The 21,507-nt window shown below is 19.1% G+C and overlaps 10 protein-coding genes across 10 annotated transcripts; 4 read left to right on the top strand and 6 right to left on the bottom strand.

The window, feature by feature from the left end:
• Nucleotides 1-765: 765 nt before the first annotated feature.
• Nucleotides 766-1,240, top strand: SRAE_2000464000 (Hypothetical protein; the record flags this gene model as incomplete). Its single annotated transcript, XM_024643535.1, has 2 exons — nucleotides 766-1,008; nucleotides 1,067-1,240. 2 exons carry the CDS (start codon nucleotides 766-768, stop codon nucleotides 1,238-1,240), a joined length of 417 nt encoding a protein of 138 aa, XP_024509195.1.
• Nucleotides 1,241-1,343: 103 nt separating this feature from the next.
• On the bottom strand, nucleotides 1,344-1,813 carry SRAE_2000463900 (Hypothetical protein; the record flags this gene model as incomplete). The annotated part of the gene is made up of 2 exons (XM_024643534.1): nucleotides 1,344-1,517; nucleotides 1,559-1,813. The coding sequence occupies 2 exons, from the start codon at nucleotides 1,811-1,813 to the stop codon at nucleotides 1,344-1,346; spliced, it is 429 nt and encodes a 142-aa protein (XP_024509194.1).
• Nucleotides 1,814-2,768: 955 nt separating this feature from the next.
• On the bottom strand, nucleotides 2,769-3,503 carry SRAE_2000463800 (Alpha-ketoglutarate-dependent dioxygenase alkB homolog 7, mitochondrial; the record flags this gene model as incomplete). Its single annotated transcript, XM_024643533.1, has 2 exons — nucleotides 2,769-3,242; nucleotides 3,288-3,503. The coding sequence occupies 2 exons, from the start codon at nucleotides 3,501-3,503 to the stop codon at nucleotides 2,769-2,771; spliced, it is 690 nt and encodes a 229-aa protein (XP_024509193.1).
• Nucleotides 3,504-3,664: 161 nt separating this feature from the next.
• Nucleotides 3,665-5,193, bottom strand: SRAE_2000463700 (Protein kinase domain and Serine/threonine-/dual specificity protein kinase, catalytic domain and Protein kinase-like domain-containing protein; the record flags this gene model as incomplete). Its single annotated transcript, XM_024643532.1, has 2 exons — nucleotides 3,665-5,124; nucleotides 5,178-5,193. 2 exons carry the CDS (start codon nucleotides 5,191-5,193, stop codon nucleotides 3,665-3,667), a joined length of 1,476 nt encoding a protein of 491 aa, XP_024509192.1.
• A 1,943-nt stretch (nucleotides 5,194-7,136) lies between these two features.
• SRAE_2000463650 (7TM GPCR, serpentine receptor class e (Sre) family-containing protein) lies at nucleotides 7,137-8,009 on the bottom strand (the record flags this gene model as incomplete). Its single annotated transcript, XM_024643531.1, has 1 exon — nucleotides 7,137-8,009. One exon carries the CDS (start codon nucleotides 8,007-8,009, stop codon nucleotides 7,137-7,139), a length of 873 nt encoding a protein of 290 aa, XP_024509191.1.
• Nucleotides 8,010-9,118: 1,109 nt separating this feature from the next.
• SRAE_2000463600 (Atrial natriuretic peptide receptor 1) lies at nucleotides 9,119-12,359 on the top strand (the record flags this gene model as incomplete). The annotated part of the gene is made up of 2 exons (XM_024643530.1): nucleotides 9,119-10,990; nucleotides 11,040-12,359. 2 exons carry the CDS (start codon nucleotides 9,119-9,121, stop codon nucleotides 12,357-12,359), a joined length of 3,192 nt encoding a protein of 1,063 aa, XP_024509190.1.
• Nucleotides 12,360-12,861: 502 nt separating this feature from the next.
• SRAE_2000463500 (Hypothetical protein) lies at nucleotides 12,862-13,317 on the top strand (the record flags this gene model as incomplete). Its single annotated transcript, XM_024643528.1, has 1 exon — nucleotides 12,862-13,317. One exon carries the CDS (start codon nucleotides 12,862-12,864, stop codon nucleotides 13,315-13,317), a length of 456 nt encoding a protein of 151 aa, XP_024509189.1.
• Nucleotides 13,318-13,634: 317 nt separating this feature from the next.
• On the bottom strand, nucleotides 13,635-14,964 carry SRAE_2000463400 (Protein of unknown function DUF1647 family-containing protein; the record flags this gene model as incomplete). Its single annotated transcript, XM_024643527.1, has 3 exons — nucleotides 13,635-14,360; nucleotides 14,416-14,832; nucleotides 14,884-14,964. 3 exons carry the CDS (start codon nucleotides 14,962-14,964, stop codon nucleotides 13,635-13,637), a joined length of 1,224 nt encoding a protein of 407 aa, XP_024509188.1.
• Nucleotides 14,965-17,862: 2,898 nt separating this feature from the next.
• SRAE_2000463300 (Glycoprotein-N-acetylgalactosamine 3-beta-galactosyltransferase 1) lies at nucleotides 17,863-18,921 on the top strand (the record flags this gene model as incomplete). The annotated part of the gene is made up of 2 exons (XM_024643526.1): nucleotides 17,863-17,977; nucleotides 18,026-18,921. 2 exons carry the CDS (start codon nucleotides 17,863-17,865, stop codon nucleotides 18,919-18,921), a joined length of 1,011 nt encoding a protein of 336 aa, XP_024509187.1.
• Nucleotides 18,922-19,080: 159 nt separating this feature from the next.
• Nucleotides 19,081-21,318, bottom strand: SRAE_2000463200 (DNA repair protein REV1; the record flags this gene model as incomplete). The annotated part of the gene is made up of 2 exons (XM_024643525.1): nucleotides 19,081-21,189; nucleotides 21,226-21,318. 2 exons carry the CDS (start codon nucleotides 21,316-21,318, stop codon nucleotides 19,081-19,083), a joined length of 2,202 nt encoding a protein of 733 aa, XP_024509186.1.
• Between the last annotated feature and the right edge of the window lie 189 nt (nucleotides 21,319-21,507).

Raw genomic sequence — 21,507 nt, 5'->3', positions numbered from 1 at the left:
CTTAATATCTATCTATTTTTGACATTATTTATAATACTCATTAAAAATGATTTTTTATTTTATGTGTATAATATTTTATTAATATATTAAATAAGAAAAAAATACATTGATAGTAAATGTTTAAAAAATCAATTTTTTTTTTACAAAGTAATTTAATTTCTAGAATTTAGTTCAAGACACTCATTTCTTTTTATATAAGAAACATATTTTTAAAATTTTCCATCATTATAATAACGAATAAATGTTAAAAGTATTTAATAGAATTAAAATATTAATATATAGATCTCTTAAAAGTTTATAAATTGTACATTTCTTCTAATATACTTTGTAGTTTAGACAAATTAAAATATAAAAATATTCTTATTTTCAGACAATAATGTAACAATAATAGTAAAATTTATTATTTTTAAAATTGTTAAAGTTTCTATTGTACTATGAATATGTTTTAAAAATAATTATTAAGATATTTTAAAATTAACTTAAATTTTCTTTAATAATTTCAATTATATATTATTTGTTTTTATTAAATTTTTGAAATTTTTTAATATAATTTTAAGCAGAGACAATCTAAAAAGACATTTAAATATTAATTATCAAAAGTAATTTAGGGCAATCTGTACTTCAAAAGATATCATATACAATACTAGTTTTTATGTCTAACATTAAAGGATAACCTTTTAGGTAAAATTCACATATTGTAATTTTCTTTCAAATTAATTTTATATATCTATTAATTTCTGTTAGATTTTTAATTTTGTATCTTTAATGTTGTGTTTTAAAATTGTCTTTTCATTTTTATTCTTATTGTCAAGTACTTTTGCTTGTTTCAAGTCTATAAAAAGTCAATATCCAAAAGATAGAAGTGGATGTTGTCCTCATGTTGATGAATATAATTTACCCAGAAGTGAACCACCTATAAATTCAACAAGTTATGGATGGAGTAATAGTTCTGGTTTGAAATATTTTGAAGAAATTGTATGTCCTATGTATGCTATTTATGAATGTAGTGTATGTTATGTAATAAATTTTTATAAAAATTAAAAAAAAAAAAATTTTTTTTTTATAGCTTAATAAACATAAATACGGAAGTAAAGTAGTTATTCAATTTGTGCAAGAAAATGATACAATCATACATGAAGATACTGGTGAAAAGAATGTAAGTATATTAATAAAATGTATAAATGGAAAGTGGATATTAAATGATAAAACATTTTCAAGTGTGACCTGTACACAAAATTAATAAAAATATTTAGTTATTTAGTAGTATAATAATATTTATAAAATATTTTTTTTTTACAATAAAAAACGGTTAATAAAAAAATATGAATAAAATTAATTTACTATTATTTTTGCGAACATGTAATTGCTGAAAAAAGTTTTCCTTCTATAAGCCAATTTTTATTCAAACATCTTACCCAAATAGATACATTTGCCTCATCAGTATTTTCATAAAGTATTTGCCCATTATTAGATAAGAATTGAATATGTGTATAATTAGAATTGAATTTGATAGATTTCTATAAAATATTATATTATATAAAATATTAATAAAACTTACAGCACAAACAAAAACACCATTCATTGGACATGATGAATCAACATAATTTTTTAATTTACTTTCTTGACTCCATCCATAACTAAAACTTTTTATTGGTGGTTCAATACGAGAATAATTTAAATCTTCTAAACTAGTACAACATAATGATTCATTTTCTTTTAAAATATCTTTTAAATATTTATTATAAGCATTATTATAAATAAATATTAAAGTACAAATTATAAAAATAATAACAGAAATATGTATACATATCATTATAAATATAAAAGTTTAAAAATAAATTTATATAAAGTATAATTAATATGATATTCTATAAAATTACTTTTGATATAAATATATATTCATAATAAATATAAAATCATTAAACGATATTTTATAAATATTTTGTAAATTTCTTGAAATTAATGTAATGCAATAAGATGTTAATTAAAAATATATTTTTTTTTAATGATATATGACAGTTTTTATTTCCTACTTTTTTTTGTGTCAATAATCTGTCATCTTATTAAAATTATATTTAAAAAATACAATATTTTATTTATTTATTTTTATTCTATTTATAATACTTGTAAAATAGTTTTATATAAAAAATCTATTTATGGAATAGTTTTAGAATTAATCTAATCTTATCTATATAATTAGACATCTAAATATCATTTAATAAATTTTATTATTTTTTTTATAAAACTAAAAAAAATAGTTAAACATTCTGCATGATTACCTAATTATTTATTATTTTTTTTTATTAAAAAAACTATAACATATTTCTTTTAAACGATTTTTATTACTTTTAATATTTATTTATTATATATAATTTATTTTTAAAAGTTTATTAAAACTATATTTATTATTTTGTTTATCTTAATAATATAAATTTTTGTATATAAAATGTCAAGTAAAAGAATATGTTAAGATTTTTATTATTAATATAAACTCTTCAAACATTATTTTTTGGTATAAATTTTTTAAAAAAAAAATATTGTTTTAAAAATCCTGGTATATAGTTTACTGAAAAAAAATTATTTTAAAATAAAACTTTTTTTCATTATATTGTATTAAAATAGTTATTAATTTTATCATAATTATATTAATTTATTTTATTATCAAATATTAAAAAAAGAATTAACATTTACAAACTATTTATTTTAAAATTATTATAAACAAACTAACTATTTAAGATATACTTTATACAGAAAAATAAACTAAACATTTATACTAAAGGTTTAAAATCTATATTTTCAATTATTCTTTCTTTATCATTAGTATTACGTTGAGGTAAATCTCTACATACTACTGATATTCTTCTATCTCTAATTATTTGATGTCCTCTAAAACGAGACTTTTCTCTTGGTAATATTTCATGAGTAAATTCATATCTACCAGCTCCAGATAATTTGTATAAACTTCTTCTTTGTAAAAATAAATCAAACATATATTTTCTATCTTTACTGATAAGTCTCATAACTGAATCAGAAAGTAAAGAAAGACCTGTAACAATATTACCACAATATCTAACACTATCAATATGTGGTCTTATATAACCATCTTTATGTAAATCTAATATATGAATATAAGATAAATGTTCTGATTCTTTAGGTATTGAATTTTCTATAACTTTTTTTATAATAATTTCATTTTCTTTATTCCAATTACGTTGTTCCCTTTCACGAAAAAGATATATTGCCTAAAATATTCTTTGATAAAAAAAAATGTAATAACAATTACATACATCATCCCAGTGATCTCTTTCATATTTTAATCGTTTCATATGTGGTGTTATTTCATTCATTAATGATTCTTCTTCTTTTTCTGTTATAAAATCTGGTGAAACAAAACAATTTGTTTCTATATTATTAATCAATTCTTTTGGCCAATTTTCTTTTTCATGAAAATATATAAATTCACGTTTTGGTTTGGTAAGTGAACAAAATTTTCGAAGTAACATAAATGATAATTTTTTTGATATATAAAACATTCTTTAAAATAATAATTTATTAATAATTTTACAATATAAAAATTCGTCAAAACGAATATTTTAAAAAAAAAATTGAAAAAAAAATTATTTATCTATGAGAATAATTAACAAAATAAAAGAAAATTGTAATATTAAAATTTTGGTGCGTCAAAACGTAATGCAAAACCACTTGATTTAATATTATTTGGATTCACATTTAGACCTTTTAGTAATTCTAGTTCCTCTGATGTTCTATTAATTTTTACATTTGGTGGTTTTTTATGTGATCCTTTTGGTACACGACTTAATTCACTTTTAGCTGGCCATGTTGGCATACAATCTGGATTAACAGCATAAGGAGCCTCCTCAAACCATTCATGTTTTAATGCTTCTTCTGCTGTAATACGTTTTTCTGGATCATAAGTTAAAAACTTATTAAGTAATTTATATCCTTTTTCTGTAAGACTTTTTTCATTTATTCTTGATTTTAATTGATTATATGAACGATTTGGTAGAGACCATTTTTTAACTAAAGGTAAATTTGAATATCCTGGCCACATTTTTTCTGTTGGAGTTCCTAAAATATCATAAATTTTTGTAATTTGTTCTGTTTCTCCACGTCCAGGAAAAAGTGGTTTTAACGTTAAAAATTCAGCAAATATACATCCAGTACTCCACATATCAACTGCAGTAGAATAATACTTTACTCCAAGTAACAATTCAGGACTTCGATACCATAATGTAACAACAATAGAAGTATAACGTTCCAGTGGATCTCCATACTCTCGTGCCAAACCAAAATCGCCTATTTTAAGAATTCCACGATGATTCATTAGTAAGTTAGAAGTTTTTAAATCCCTATGCAAAATCCATTCACTATGTAAATGCTCCAAACCTGCTAAAAGTTGTTTCATTAAACATTTAACTTGAGATATTGTAAAGTGTTTATTTCTTTGCGCTAAATAATCTAATAAACTTTTCATATCATGTTCAACATATTCCATAACCATATAAATACTATCCATATTATCACCAACAACAATTTCTTTAACATTTACAATATTAGGATGAGAACCACATTTAAGAAGCATATTTATTTCTCTTATAGATGTTATTGGAAACCCATCTTTTTCTTTATCCATTTTCAATTTTTTCATAGCAACAATTTCATCTGTTCTTTTACATTGTGCCCTAAATACAACACCAAATGTACCTTCTTGAATACGATTTAATGTTTTGTATTCCTCAACACTACGACATCCCGATATTCCAGCATAATACACAGGAAGTGAAGAAATTAACCTTTTTTGATAATCTTTTTCCATTTCTTCTAATTCTTCTTGTGAAAAAAATTTCTTCTGATTATCAGTTAATTCATCAAAATCTAAACTTCTTATGTAATCTAAATCAACACTTTCATCATCATTATTTGAAATATTATTATCAGATGTTGGTGATGATATTCGATGTGTATCTGTATCACTATTTTCATCTTCTGAATACAATTCAAGAATCTTCTTTTCTAAACTACTTTGAGTATTTTCATTTTTTGATGTTTTAATGGGAATTTCATCATCATCAGACTCATAATTGCTGGATCTTTTGCGTTGTTCTATAAAAAAACAAATAATTTAGATAAGAATTTATTAAAATAAAAAACATTACCACAAGAAGGATTCATTACAGAAAAATATATATTAAAAAAAAAGAGAGATGCAGTGTATAAAAAATCTTATTTTGAATAAAGTTGGAATAAAGTGTATAGTTGAAAAAAATACAACATTATAGGTAGTTGCTAATTTATATATTATTAGCTACATTTGGATATTATTAAATAATACATTTAATATAATAATTAAAAATAATATCAAAATGTTTTTTTTATAATAAAATTATTTTCAATTATTTTTGTAATAAAAATTTTGAATTAGTAAATATATCAATTAAAAATTGATAAAAGTAGTAAATGTTTTATAAACTTAAACAATTTTTTAACAATTAATATTCATACAATAATCAAATATTAAGGATATATAAGAATATTCTAAAAACATAATTAGAAAATATTTTTATAATATTATTTTACAAAAAATATAAATAACAATTTTTTATTCCTACATTGTTGCTTCATTTATATTAAAAAAAAAAAAGAAGTTAGTATATAACTTTTCATAAGTCGTTTTTCAAAGTTCATTTTATTTTTTCATTGATATTCTATACCAACTGTCTTTTAAGTTATAATATTGTTTAACAAATATTCTGAAAATATTTTTGTTATTTAGAAGATATATTGAAATGATACTTAAAATTTGTTTTAAAAATTTAAATGTCAATTGATATTTTTCAATTAACTATAAATATTTTAAAAATAGATAAAAATATTATTTGTAAAACATATGACTTTTTAATGAGCATTAAAACAATTGTTTTTTTTAAATATCAAAAAAAAAAAATTAAATTGTTATTTATTTAATATGAGTTAAAGAATAACTTATAAATTTATAAAATAAAGATGAAGGTTAAAGTTAAATATTTTAAATAAATTATGTTTTTTTTATGTTAATTTTAAATTTAAAAAAAAATATGGTAATTTATTAATTTAAATGATAAATTTTTTAATGTTTATGTGTATCAAAATTTAAAAAAAAATTATTGTTGATAATTTTGCAAAAAAAAAGAATATTTAATGAATGTATTTATATATGAAAAAGTTATATTTTTAAAAAATTTATTAAAAAAAAGAACATACAAAATTAGAAAACTTTACAGCTTCTTTACTATTGATTGATTAACAATTGTATGCTTTTTACAATAAATGCATCAAAAAATATGGGATTGATGTACTTAGATAAAGTTTTTTTTTAATATATTTTTTTCTTTGTTATGACAAAATTTTTCTTTTTTTTTAAAATAACAATGTTTAATAGAAATAAACTAAAAGTACAAATGTTTAATAACGAAGAAAACTATATGAAAGGATTTTTTAATAATATTAATATAATTTATTTTATTTGTTAAAAGAAATCACTTTAATATAAATTACAACAATTAAAAAAGATAATAAATATAAAAATAATTATATTTAAAAGTATTATCATTTTAAGTGGACAAAAGTGTTAATTTTTTATTTAGAAATTTAAATAAAATAATTTTATTGAGAATAATATTCTTTTTCCTTATATTACTGAAGTTATCTGATGCAATGAAAATAGAACATTACAACGGCGTATATATAAACTTTGCAATTAATTTTATAAATTATAAAATTTTTACACTTACCAATAAATATTTTGAATATAATAATATTGTAATTTATAAAATTGTTAACTTTTTATTAAGCAGAAATTAAATAAGTAATTAATTTTACAAAAAAACCTTATAAATTTAACGTTAAAATACAGCAATTAATTTTATATAAAAATTTTTTATAAATGTATTAATCAAAAATAGATATAAAATATTTTATAATTAAATTATAATAAAACAAATATTCATTTTAAAATATTTTAAACTATCATTTTGAATATATAAAAAAATAAAAAAGCAATTTAAATTAAATATTATTAATATTTATAGTATTGTAACAAAAAATTTTAAAACGTTTATATTAAATTTATCAACCAATTACCAATCTTTTGTAAATATTTCAAAATATGTATTACTCTTCAAAGAATGAACAACATTATTTTTTTTTATAATATCAAATTTTATTCCATTTTCCATTACATTATTTTCAGTTGGTAAAACTTTACTTTTCTGTACTTGATTTTTATCAATTTGTTGAGTTATTTTGTTTTGAAATATATTATTATCAAAATATGATTTAATAATTAAAAAATATATATAAGATGTTGCAATAAGAAAATCTCTACATAAATAAATTATAGTTGTGATTCCTGTTAATTCTATTGATTTGATAAAATAAAACAATAAAAGTAAAATAATATTTGATACAAATTGGATAAAAATAGATATAATCATTATTGGAAATATAGCTTTTGCTATGTGAATATTTTCACGTATTTGAAATTTTTCATCCAATGTCTTTGTAATACTTTTTTTCATTGAAAGTAATTTAATATTTCTACGTACAATAAAAAAATATGAAATTATATATATCAAATCTAAAACTATTAAAAATGTAATAGCATAAGATAATTTTCCATTTATATCAGTGTCAATAAATATTGGAAGAATAATTGAGATTGTAAGAAGAATAATTGTTAAAATAACCAATTCTTTAATATTCTTTATATTTTGATATTTTTTTCTATTTTTTGTAGCAAAAAATCTTTCTATAATAATTAGTCCTATTATTTCTCTTATATTAATATTTACGGATATTCTTATATTACTAATATAAAGATAAATTTTATCTATATCATTTGTAGTTAATAATGACCAATATAATTTCATATTTTGTTCATAATAACTTACCAATCCTTGAATTATTGTAAGTAAGTTTTTTATAAAATGAAGCAACACAAAAATTACCATTAAATATCTAAAATTAATGTGCCATTTTTTTATTTTAACTAATTTTCTTATCATTAATAAAGTTATTGGTAATACAAATATAAATGAAAATAAGGAAGAAAATACAATAATATTGTAAATATATTTATCCATCTTTAGAAAAATAGTTATTTAAAAAAAAAAGAAAGTTCATTAGCTAGTATTATAAGCTATTAAAAATGTTCTTTGAATTATAAGCTAAACAAAATGCAAAAATTGATATTTTAACAGATAATACTAATTAAATCTCTTCTATTAATAAATAATTTCTAATGATAAATGTGCTAATTATTAACTTATTAATAATATTACACTTTTAAAAATATTTCTGCTAATGTTACGGATATAAAAGTTAAAAAAATATATAGAAAGCATTTCTTTTGGAAATAATAATTCTATTCCGGAGATTTTGTTATTAAGAAAAGTTATTTAAAAATAAAAATATTTATAAAGTTTATCTTATAGTACTTCTTATTAAACTTTATTAGCTAAAAATATATTGGTTTCAAAGAAATGTACTTTTAATCATGAAATTAATTTTGAAAAAAAAAATTAATTTTTATAATAATTTAGTAGTAATATTTAAAAGGTTGATTTTTATGATAATATTGTTTAAATATCATAGTAAACTATGTACAATTAAAATTAATAAAAGATTTATTTTTTAAATAAAAATTACTTTTTAAGTATTTATATTATTATTTTAAATATCAAAGTAATAAAATAAAAAGTAAATTAATAGAAAAAAAAGAAGTTTTTAATAACATTGTTAGAAAAAACAAAAGTTTTCATTGGTTGTAATGTAAATTTTATAACAAAATAATTAATCTATATATGTATATAACTAATTTTAAAGTTTGTTTATATAAAAATATCATAAAAAATAACAAAAAAAGTATAAATTAAAGTATATATTTTTTTTAAGGTTTTATATAAAAAAAATTTGGATTTATTTATAAAGTTTAAAAAAATAAGTAAGATTTGTTTGAAACCATATTAGTAAGAACATTATAAAAAAAATACTTTTTAAAGTGATAACAAATAATGGTATATTAGTATATATTCACATATCTTTTATCATATTTTAAAAAATGATTAAGACAAAAGGTGTTTTTTTAATTTTTTTATTCTTATTTTATAATAAAACTTATTCTAAAAAAGATATTAATATTGGATTTTTATTTCCAAAAGATTCATTAATTTTAATAGAACAAACAGGATTTAATTTATCTGGTGGTGTTGTTCCATTAGCATTTAATGCTGTTAAAAATCAACATTTACTTGATGATTATAATTTTAATTGTTATGTTGAATTTGATGAATGTATTCCTTATATGGCAGCAGGAAAAACAATATCATTAATTATGGAAAAAAAAGTATCAACAATATTTGGTCCAACATGTATTGAAGCATCTATAAGATCAACATTAACAGGTAAATATTTTAATATACCATCATTTGTTTGGGGAACAGCTTCTACATCAAATATTTTAATTCATAATCGTTTTACCAGTTTAATTCCACTTAATTATATTTTTCCAACTATATCTTATGCTACTTTAACACTTTTAAATACATTTAAATGGAAAACTTTTGCTTTTATTTATGCTTCAAATATTTATAAAAGATGTACATATTTAAAGAAAGATTTTCAAGCAGTTTTCAATAGTGTAAAATTTAATGGTAATATTGTTTTTATTCATGAAATTTTAAATCCTGAAAGTAATGATGGTTATAATTTTTTTTCTAAAACTGTTAAAAGTAAAGCAAGAATAATTGTAGGTTGTTTTGATAATGATATATGGAAAAGAAAATTAATGTTATCAATGTATGATAATGGTTTAAATTCAAATGAATATGTTTTAATTATTATTGATCTTAAAAATTTAGGTATTTATGCTAATAAAAATGATGAAAATGGTACACCATATAAAATTTATCAAGATATTGTTATACCAAAAGATAAAAGAGATAGAAATGCTTATGAAATTGCTAAAAGAACATTATTTATTGATTTACCACATTTTCATTCAGATTCATTAAATATTAATGATAAAATACTTAAAGGAATAATGGATTGGCCATTTTATTGTAAAGAATGTTATAATTCATCTTATACTAAACCATCAGCTTATGGTCCATATCTTTATGATGCTATAATATTATGGGCATCTATTTTAAATAAAACATTATCAATTTATGGTGAAAATGCAATTAATAATTCTATATTATTTAAAAAACATTGTGAAGGTAAATATGAAGGTATGACAGGAATCTTAAGATATACAAATGGTTGTCTACGTATGCCAACATATAATTTATATGGTTTTGATGCTGATGGTAATGAAAATATATATATGAGTTTTGCATTTGAACAATATAATTTATTAAATGTTACATTATATTATAATAATCCTGAAATAAGTATTTTTGAAAATTGGGATAATACAATACCATTAAATGTACCAAAATGTGGTTATACAAATAATTTATGTAAAAAAAATATATTTGAACAGTATAAAAGTATTGTTATAATTGTATCTATTACTTTAGGATTACTAATATCAGTATTATTTTTTATTCTTGCATATTTTATATATAAATCAAATGTTAAAAAAAATTTTGAATTAAATAGATGGATAATTTATAATACTCAATTAACACAAACAACAAAAAATGATTTAAATATTAATAATAAAATTAATTCAAGTATATCAAATTTATCATGTAAAAGTGTTTCAAACTCAAATTCAAATTCAAAATATAATTTTTTTTTATATTTAAATAAAGTAGTAGTTGGTGAGAAACATAATATTAGAATAACAATAACAAAAGATATTAGAAATGAATTAAATTGTATATTAAATTTTAATTGTACAGGAATAAATAAATATTTTGGTTGTTGTATTAATGATTATGAAGTAATATCAATATGGAATTATTGTAATAGAGGAAATTTATTTGTAAATTATATAATTTAAAAATTCTTAATTAATATTTTTTTTTTTCTAGGAAATTTTACAAACTGATTGTAAGATGTTTGATACATTTTTTAGTATAAGTTTAATTAAAGATTTAATTAAAAGTTTGGTATATATTCATAATAGTCCAATAGAATTTCATGGTTCACTTACATCAAAAAATTGTCTTATTAATCATCATTGGCAATTAAAATTATCTAATTTTGATTTAAAAGAACTTCGAAAAAAATGTCCAATATCTTTAGTAAATAAATTATGGATTGCTCCAGAACATTTAAAAAAATTTGAATATGTTACATCAAAAAAAGGTGATATATATAGTTTTGGTATAATTGTAAGTGAAATAATAACACGAAAAGAACCATGGAATTATAAAAATAGAAAAGAAAGTTTAGAAGAATTATTATATCTTATAACTAAAGGTGGTATTAATAGACCAAAATTTAATTTAGATATTGAAAAAAATATAGAAGTTAATTCATTTATAATAGCATTAATAAATAATTGTATTGAGGAAGAAATTGATAGAAGACCATTAATTCATAAGATAGAAAAACTTTTTGAAGAAACATTTAAAAATGAGTCAAAAAATTTAATGGATCATGTTTTTAAAGTTTTAGAAGAACAATCAGTTACATTAAAACAAGAGATTGAAAATCGTTCTCGTGATTTGGTTGAGGAACAAGCAAAAATTGATTTATTATTAAAAAGAATGTTACCACGTAGAGTGGCAGAATGTTTAAAATCAGGAAAACATGTTGAACCAGAAAATTTTGAATCTGTAACAGTATTTTTTTCTGATTTAGTTAAATTTACAAATTTATCAAAAAAATGTTCACCATTTCAAGTTATTAATTTAGTAAATGAACTTTATAGTTTATTTGATAATGCTATTGAAGAATTAGATGTTTATAAAGTTGAAACTATAGGAGATGGTTATTTATGTGTATCAGGATTACCAGAAAAAAATGGTAATTTACATGGTCATGAAATTGCTTTATTAAGTTTAAAATTTATCCAAATATGTGATAATTTTTTTATACCACATCTTCCAAGTGAAAAAATTATGATTAGAATTGGTTGTAATACAGGATCATGTGTTGCTGGAGTTGTTGGTTTATCTATGCCTAGATATTGTCTTTTTGGTGATACAATTAATATAGCTTCTAGAATGGAAAGTAATGGTAAACCAGGTAAAATACATATAACTGAATCATATTATCAATTATTAAATGAATTAGGTGGTTTTATAACAGAACCAAGAGGTGAAATTATTATTAAAGGAAAAGGTGTAATGTCAACATATTGGTTAATAGAAATGATTGGTGAATGTAATAATGAATTAAATTAAACTGATTACTAAAAAAAAATTTTTTTTTTTAATATATATTTCAAATTCTTTAATATAATTTTACTTTATAATTTAGTATAAAATTTATTTGAATAATATATCATTATAAAAACCTTGATATTAAAACTAAGTTTCAAAATTCTTATATGACATATATATTTTAATAGATGTTGTTAAAAATAAGAATACATTTATCATGCCATCTGTTTATGACAAGTATCTGGATTTCAATTCTTTATTAAGTATGTAATACTATAATCAAACATATATTTTTAAAAACAAGATATTTAGAAGTGCATTATGTTTAATGATTTTAAGATCATGTCTTTGCAATATACGATAAGACAATATCATTGTCAATAAAAATTGAAATTTTTATTAAAATGAAACAGGTTATTTTAAGTTATATCCTTAAAATTTAGCCTTCAAATAATGTATAAAAAGAAAATATTTTTGATAAAACTTTAATATATTTGCTCAAATATATAATATTATTAATATTATGAAATTTTTTACTGCTGCATCACTTTTAGCTATTCTTGGATCATCATCTGCTTTCCTCTTTGGATCACAAGGAGGTTGTGGATGTCCTCCACCACCAAAACCAGCATGTGGTTGTGAAGCTCCACCACCACCACCACCACCAGCTCCAGTTGGTTATGCTCAACCACCAGTACCACAACAAGGATATGCTCAAGCAGGACCAGTTCAAGGATTTTCTGGAGTCCAAGGTGGTTATGCTCAACCATCTGCTGGTGTTCAAGGTGGATATGCTCAAGTAGGACCAGTTCAAGGATTTTCTGGAGTTCAAGGTGGTTATGCTCAACCATCTGCTGGTGTTCAAAGTGGATATGCTCAACAAGTTGCTAGTGCTCCTCAAGAAGGATTTGCTGCTGCTCAAGGTGGTTATGCTCAATCAGCTCCAGTTGAACATACTCAATATGCTCAAGGAAAATAAATTTAAAAAAATATTTTATTACAATTAAAATTTGTCTGTATATTTTGTAATCGTTTTAAATAAAAAAAAATTTTTTTTTATTTTTAGTTATTTTATTTTTGTTTTTAATAAATATTTTTTAATTTAATTTAAAAAAAAATATTTATTATATTTAAATATTATTATTTATACTATAATTATAATAACACAATTTTAATTTAAAAATATAAATAAAGTTATCTTTATGTTAATGGTATTTTATAGAATAATATTTTAAATTAAATATATAAGAATAAACTAAACAAATGAATGACCTAAACTGTTAACAATAAAAAATTTTAAGTACGTTTCTTTTTACAAGATAATTTTATTTTATCTATACTAATTTTATTTTTTCTTCCAAGAAAAGCAAAATTATATATTTCACTGACATAATTTCTATTATCATAATTATTTGCATTATGCAAAAGAAGGCTTAAAATAGATTGATCAAATCTATAACAAATATGTTCTTTAGAAAATATATTTTCTTTAGTAAAATGACCACCACAATTATACCATTCAATTGGTTGTATACAATTTTTATCTAAAGCACATAATACAGCCCATTTTAATACATTTTCAACGGCATCTTCTGTTTTAACCATTAATGAAAATGCTGCATCATATTGTCTTGATATACTACGATTTGTATATCTTTCTTCATCAGTTGGAAAATAATTATATACATATTTATGTATAGTTGGTAAAATTCCATGAAATGTTGGAACATGTAATAATATTGAAAATTTATAACAATGATTAACATTAAATTTATATAAATTTTTATCAAAACCTTTATAATTAAAATGCCAATAACATTCAGAACATTTTTCATTTCTATAAATATTTTTATATATATTTTTTCTATAACCATTTCCTAATTTTTGTTGTTCAATTATTCTATGATTATTTTTTTTACCAAAATTACAATTAAGTAAATCATATACATAAGATAAATTTGATTTTTTAAATCTTACACTTGCATCAGCCCAAAATATTGAATTATATTCTTTAAGTACTTCCTAAATTATTAATTTTTAATAGTTAAAAAAATAAATAAATAAATATTTTACTTACTGCTGCAATTAAAATTTTAAATGCATATGTTTTGATAATTGATACATGTTTTGGATATTTTTTAAAATTAAATTTTCTATATTCAACAAAACAAAATTTTTTTAATTTTTTAACATTTCTTTTAGAAAGTCCCAAATCATAAACAATTATTTTATCATTTGGAAAATATTTTTTAAATGATTTTAATAAAAGTGCAGCTTCTTTTAAATGATTATCTGAAAAACCTGTAACAACTTTAGGTTGTGAAACATTTTCTTTTGTTAAATCAAAAAAATCATTCTTATCAAGTAATTTTAATTCTTTTAAGTATGGAAGTAATTTACATGAAAATGGTTTTCCTTTAATACTTTTATTTGATGGTAAACTATATTGAAGATTATATTGAATTCCATCCATATAACAATTTTCATTTAATGCCTAAGAAATTTAATATATTTTTTATTGTTAAAAATTAAAATATTATCATACCGATGAGTTGTATAAATAAATTATTATAATATTAAAATAAATAAATAGTTTAAAAATAAAATTTTTAATATAATTATACATGTTAATATGCCAAAATAAAAATAGTATTTTTGAATGGAATATTTATTTTATATTCTTCTTATATATGTTAGTGTTTTTCTTATAATGATCTAACCAACTGGTACATTTAAAAGTTTAAAAAACATACATAACTTATTGTTTTATTTTGATGTCAACATTTTTTGATAAGGTCTTGTTATAATAGTTGTTTCTATTCATTTTAAATTATTAATCTTTTCCATCAACAGCACAAAAATATATAAAAATTAAATAATAGCATTAATTATTCAATAGATAAAAAGTAAATCTTTAATTTACAACTATAAAAATAAATATAAATCTAATTATTTAAACATTTTTTTTTAATATTAAATAAAATTTTGATTAAAATATATCATAATTTTTTAAATATATAAAAAATTGTTTCATAATTGTTTACAAAGTTTATGCTAAAATGTAAAAATAATAGTTAATTTATAAATTATAAAATTTATATCAATAAACAGAAATATATTTTTAATAATTTATCTAATAATTTTTGAAAATAAGTCAATTTTTCTTAAAATAAACAAATTTTTTCAAAATATTAAAAAATAATTAATTAAAACTAAAGTTATATTGATAAAATAATCAGTATTAAATTAATTTATTATTTTTTTGTTGGACAATTGATTTCAAACAAAAATTGCTTTATTTTTATAAATTTTGTGTTTAATTTATTTATCTTTTTTTCTAGTATTTTACAATATAATTAATTATTTTTAATTTTAAAGCATTAATTACTTATCATATAAAATATTGTTATAGCATTAATAATTACAAATTTATTGTAAATAAAATTAAACTTTAAAATCTCAAACTTTTTACTTCTTATTTTATGTTCCTAAAATATTATTATTTATGTTTTTTACAATTAATATAATTATTTATCTTTTTAAAATATAAAATTATTTGAAATATAACAGGAAATTTAATATTAAACTGTGTATAATCTTATCATATATTGAACTATTCAAATATAAAAAAAAATTCATATTTTTTTTAAAATAAACTCTTAAATATATATTAACTAGAATTTATTTTTAAAATAATTTATATAATTTTACAATATAATTAAAATTAATGATAAAAATCAATATAATGCTATCATTTATAGATAATGTGTCATAATTCAGTTTTTGTTAAATATCTAATTATGTTATTAAGCGTAAATTCATGTTTTATTCTTAATAAACAATAAAATATAAATCATTCAATTATTAATAATTCAATTTTTGTTGGAAAAAATAAATTTATTTTATTTAAGGTATTTTTTACAAGAATTAGTAATATGATCAAATATAAAAACAAGATAATTTAATCATTTTTATTTTGATTATCTAACCGTTTTTATTTTAATGTTTATTGATTATGCCCACAATATATTTATAAAAGTTTTAAAAGATGATATTCTTTAATCACTTAAATATTTTATTTATCATATTTTTTTAAAAAAAAATTTTGATTCATGAGTTGTTTTAATTTCGTCATTTATTTTATACTTAAATTAAAACAAAAAAAACCAATAGTATCATTTTTAATATCTATTTTAATTCTAGAAATTATTATTTAAGAGAAAATATAAAGCTATACTTTTAAAAACAAGATTTAGCTGATAATATTTTAACATTTTAAATATATTATGGATAAATTTGGATATTATATAAAAAAAAATGAATCAAGTGTTATTTCAAAGTATAAAGGTTTTTTGATTTAATTAATTAAAACACTTAATCTTTTAAAAAATAAAACTTTTATTTACCTTTATTGTAATAAAAATTTAATATATTTCATTGCTATATAAATAATATAATGCATGTTTCGTTTTTTTTTTTAATTTTTTTTTATAAAATAAAAAGTAAAAATATTTTGGATTCAATAATATTCTACAAATAGAATACTTTAAATTTATATTAAAAAATTTTTAAATATTCTTTTTTTTTTAAAGTAGAATTATAATTTTTATGAATATCATTTGAAAATTAAATTTTCATTGATTAAAAATTTTTGCAAAATACTACAAATCAATCTTACTTAAATGATTCTTAATTTATTAGATACAATTAATATTAAATTATATATATTTAGCAATATAAATTTCATCTAATATACTAAATTACTTTACCAACAAAAAAAAAGTTTCTAAAAGAAAAGTACCCTTTAGGGTAATTTTAATTGACTTTAATCATTAATATCCTAGTAATATTAGTTTTTATTAAATACTTCAAGATAAAATAAAATCGTGTTACAATATAACTTGTTTTTGTATAAATAAATTTAAGATTAAATAAATTTTATATTGATATATCATATAATAGAAATAAAATATTACTATAAATTGCGACTAAGTATGTAAAATAAAATAAATAAAATCAATATTCGAACAATTAAAAAAAAATGATAAAAGTTGTTTTCCGTTTTTAAAAGTAACCGATAACTTTTAAAATAATTCTTTGAAATGCAACTTTATTTGTATTTTAAATTTTATTTTAAATATTTTTATATAATATACAATTAAAGAATATTAAAGAAATATATACAAATAATTTTGATTATAAATAAGTTGTTTATCTTATCAAATGTAATGATCAAAAAAAAAGTTATTATTAAAAAAGTTTTTTAAATTTTAAATACTTAAACTTTAATGACATTTTTTTTAATACTATAAAAATATATATAAAAACAACAAAAATATTTTGTTTAAATATGTATATATATAAAATTTAACAGTTTTATTGTTTAATTATAATATAATTTTATATAATTAATATAATTAATTTTTTTTTTTTAAATTATTTTATTTCTAAACAAATATTTAAATACTATAACATCTAAAAATAATTTTTCAGATTAAAAATAAATTTTTATCTTAAAAGTACAATGAAAATTTTTGTACTTATAATACTATTTCTTATATATATTAAAAATTGTAATGGAAAAAAAAATTTTATACCAGCTGAAAAAAATCATTATGTAAATTATACTAATGACGTAGGTAAATTTTAAATAAATAAACTTTTTTTTATTATAATTTTTTTTGTAGTATTTAATAAAGTAGCTGGTGAATTAAATAATAAAGTTAAAGTATTTTGTATTTTTTTAACAACACCAAAAAACAAAAATACTAGAGTTATACATCAAAAAAAAACATGGATTAAAAGATGTAATGCTTATATATATGCTTCAGGAAAAGAAGATCGATCACTTCCAGCTATTAAAGCATATAAAGATGATCATTATAGATTTTCATATGCCAAAATGAGTACTGTTTTTAAATATGTTTATAAAAATTATATTGATCAATATGATTGGTTTTTAAAAATTGATTGTGATACATATGTTGTAATGGAAAATTTAAGAATGTTATTATTAAATAAAAATCCAAATGAACATTATTATTCAGGATTTCAATTTAATTTAGATGGATGGAAAGATAAAAATTTTCATTATCATCATGGTGGTTCAGGATATGTTATGAGTAAAAAAACACTTTCATTACTTGTAACTAAAGGATTAGGAAATAAAAAATATTGTAGAATAAAAGATCATGGTTTTGAAGATTTAGAAATAGGTATGTGCTTATATAATCTTAAAGTAAAAATAAATGATGGAAGAGATAAAAATGGTAAAATATTATATTTACCAATTGATTTAAATAGTGCTTTAACACCATTTTACAATAAAAAAAGAGATTATTATTTATCTGAAAGAAGTATATTTAAATATCCAAATGGTATTGAAGCAATGAGTAAATATCCAATAGCATTTCATAAAGTAAATGGAGAAACAATGTATATGCTTGAATATTTAATATATCATTTAAATGTTGCTGGTTTAAGAAATCCAATGTTAATTCCTGATAATGAAGATGTAGATAAAGAATCTCAATTAATTATGGAAAAAATAAGTTATTATTCTTCAAATTTCTACAAAAATTAAATTATTTTATCTAAATAAATATTATTAATATAAAAATAAAATTTCATTATAATGTACTATACAATACAATAAAATATATTTCAACTAATGTTATCAAGTAATTTTAATAGAAAAAAAAACGAACTAATTGTACAAAAACTTTATTTTGTCAACTATAAATTAATCTATTATATAACCACCATAAATTTGTCCAGAAACATAATTACACATTTTTTTTAAAGAATTAATTACCGGTATCCATTCTTTATTTTCTTTTATATTATTTTTAAATTTTATATAATTTTCTTTTACTTTATTTATATAACCATTTTTTATATATGTAATAAATACTCTTCTTAATATTTTTTTATGATTTATAGTAACTGAACTATTAATAAAATTACAACCAAAAATATATTCTTCATATTTTTTTAATAACATTGGAGGCAAAGGTTTTTCTAGTTCTTCAACATCTTCATCTGTAAAATCTGAAATTTCAGAATCAAAATCATCTAATAAAATATTTGAATCATCTAGAATTATTTCTTCTACTAATTTTTTATAATTATTACTATTTTTTGAATTACTTTTTGTAATTGTTGAAGGAAAAAAGTTTTTAATTGAATGGTTAATAATATTATCATTTTCTGATAAATTTGATAAATGAGCACCAATTCCTCTAATATCTTTGATAATAGGTTCTATACAATTATAACATTTAATCAAATTATCAAAAATAGCATTAGATGTCATAATTGGTTGACTGGAAAAGGTACTTTTTGAAATAGTATTACATAAACCATGTCCTAAATATTTTGATGGTTCTATAGGAGCACTAGCATCACGAATCATTAATTTTAATGTAATATGTTTACTACTTTTATTTATTAATAATAATTTTTTTTCTAATTCATTTGCAAGTTGTTTAAAAAAAATATTAACGTCATCTCTTGTTGTAAAACGAATACCATAATTTATATCACATGAAACACTTTTTCGTTCAGATATATCAAGTACATTTCTATCATCAATACCTCGAACATGATTATATAATTTTTCTCCATTTGCCTTACCAATAGCTTTAATAATAGAATCTTTTTTTTCTTTTAATAATGATCCACATGTAGTAATTTGTCCCAGTGATTTAGTAAGACGTTGTGCAACTTTTATTCCAACTCCAGGTAAATCAATAACCTTTATTTGTGACATAAATTCTTTAACATTTTCAACAACAAATTGATTATTTGGTTTAGCACGTTTGGTAGCTAATCTAGCTAAAAGCATATTTCCTCCACAACCAATAGAACATCTAACTTTTGTCTGTTCATAAACAGTATTTCTTACAATTCTTATCAATTCATCAATATCAAGAATTTTTAATGTTTCACATAAATCACTAAAATCTACATACATTTCATCACAACTTATTGATTTTATGTTTAAAGTAAATCCTGCAATAGTTTCATAAAATATTCTTGAAACTTTTCTATATTCCTTAAATTCATATGGTATTTTTACCAAATTTGAGCATACTTTAATAGCATCTTTTAATATCATACCATTAGACAAACCATATTTTCTTGCTTCATAAGAACATGAAGCAATTTCAGCAAATCCAGAATTTTTACTATTATCTGATCTACTATGAGTAACAACAACTGGTTTACCTATAAGTTCAGGACGATTTATAAGACCAACTGATACAAAAAAACAATCCATATCAATATGACAAATAACTTTTCTTCCCTTAACATAAATATCATCATTTGAAATTTTTTCTAGTAAGTGGCGATGGCAAAAAGTATGTTTATATTCATTAGTTTGTTGCATTTTTACCCATTGAATAGCTTCCTGTGAAATTGTACTAATTAAATGTAATCTACTTTTACCATAATAATTTTCAATAAAATTTGGATTTCTAGCATCATGAAAATTACTTCTTTGATTTTTTATTATTAAATATTCTTTAAAATCTTTAAGTTTTTTTTGATTTATTGAATCTACAACCCAATTAGGATGAACATAATACTCTTCACCACTTAAATTTTTTAATTTATTTGCTGTTATACTTGTTGCAACAATACAAGTTGTCTTACCATTAAGATAATAATTATGAAATTCACCACCATTTCTAATAAACATTTCTTTTAATTCAATAAATGATGGTATAGTTCTTCCATTAATACTAATTGCTAATCCTTTAAATAAATCTGATTCCACTGTTTTTCCATATTTTAATATTTGATTTTGTTTATTTAATTTTTCTATTTTTTCATCCATATAATTATTCTAAAAAATATTAATCATTTTTTATATTTGTTTTACCCATTGTTCCATCACTGTTTGCCGACTTGAAATTTTATCAACATAGTATTCATTATCACTACTATCAATGACAATTGTCTCATTAAGTGACATCCTAAAATATGATTTTGTAAAAAATATAATTTAATTTAATTTAATATATATATTAAAAACAAAAAAAACATTTTTTAAAAGTGTCAATAAATTTTCTTTCTAGGATTATATTTGTTGTAGTAGTTCTTAGTAGATTAAGAATGACCTCATACTACAAGAATCCAGCATCAGAAATATTTTATTTATAAA

Source organism: Strongyloides ratti (genome assembly GCF_001040885.1).
Source record: "Strongyloides ratti genome assembly S_ratti_ED321, chromosome : 2".
In the NCBI taxonomy this organism is placed as follows: domain Eukaryota; kingdom Metazoa; phylum Nematoda; class Chromadorea; order Rhabditida; family Strongyloididae; genus Strongyloides; species Strongyloides ratti.
The sequence above is the reverse complement of the archived record's forward strand: the minus strand, read 5'-3'. Positions and strand labels throughout refer to the sequence as shown.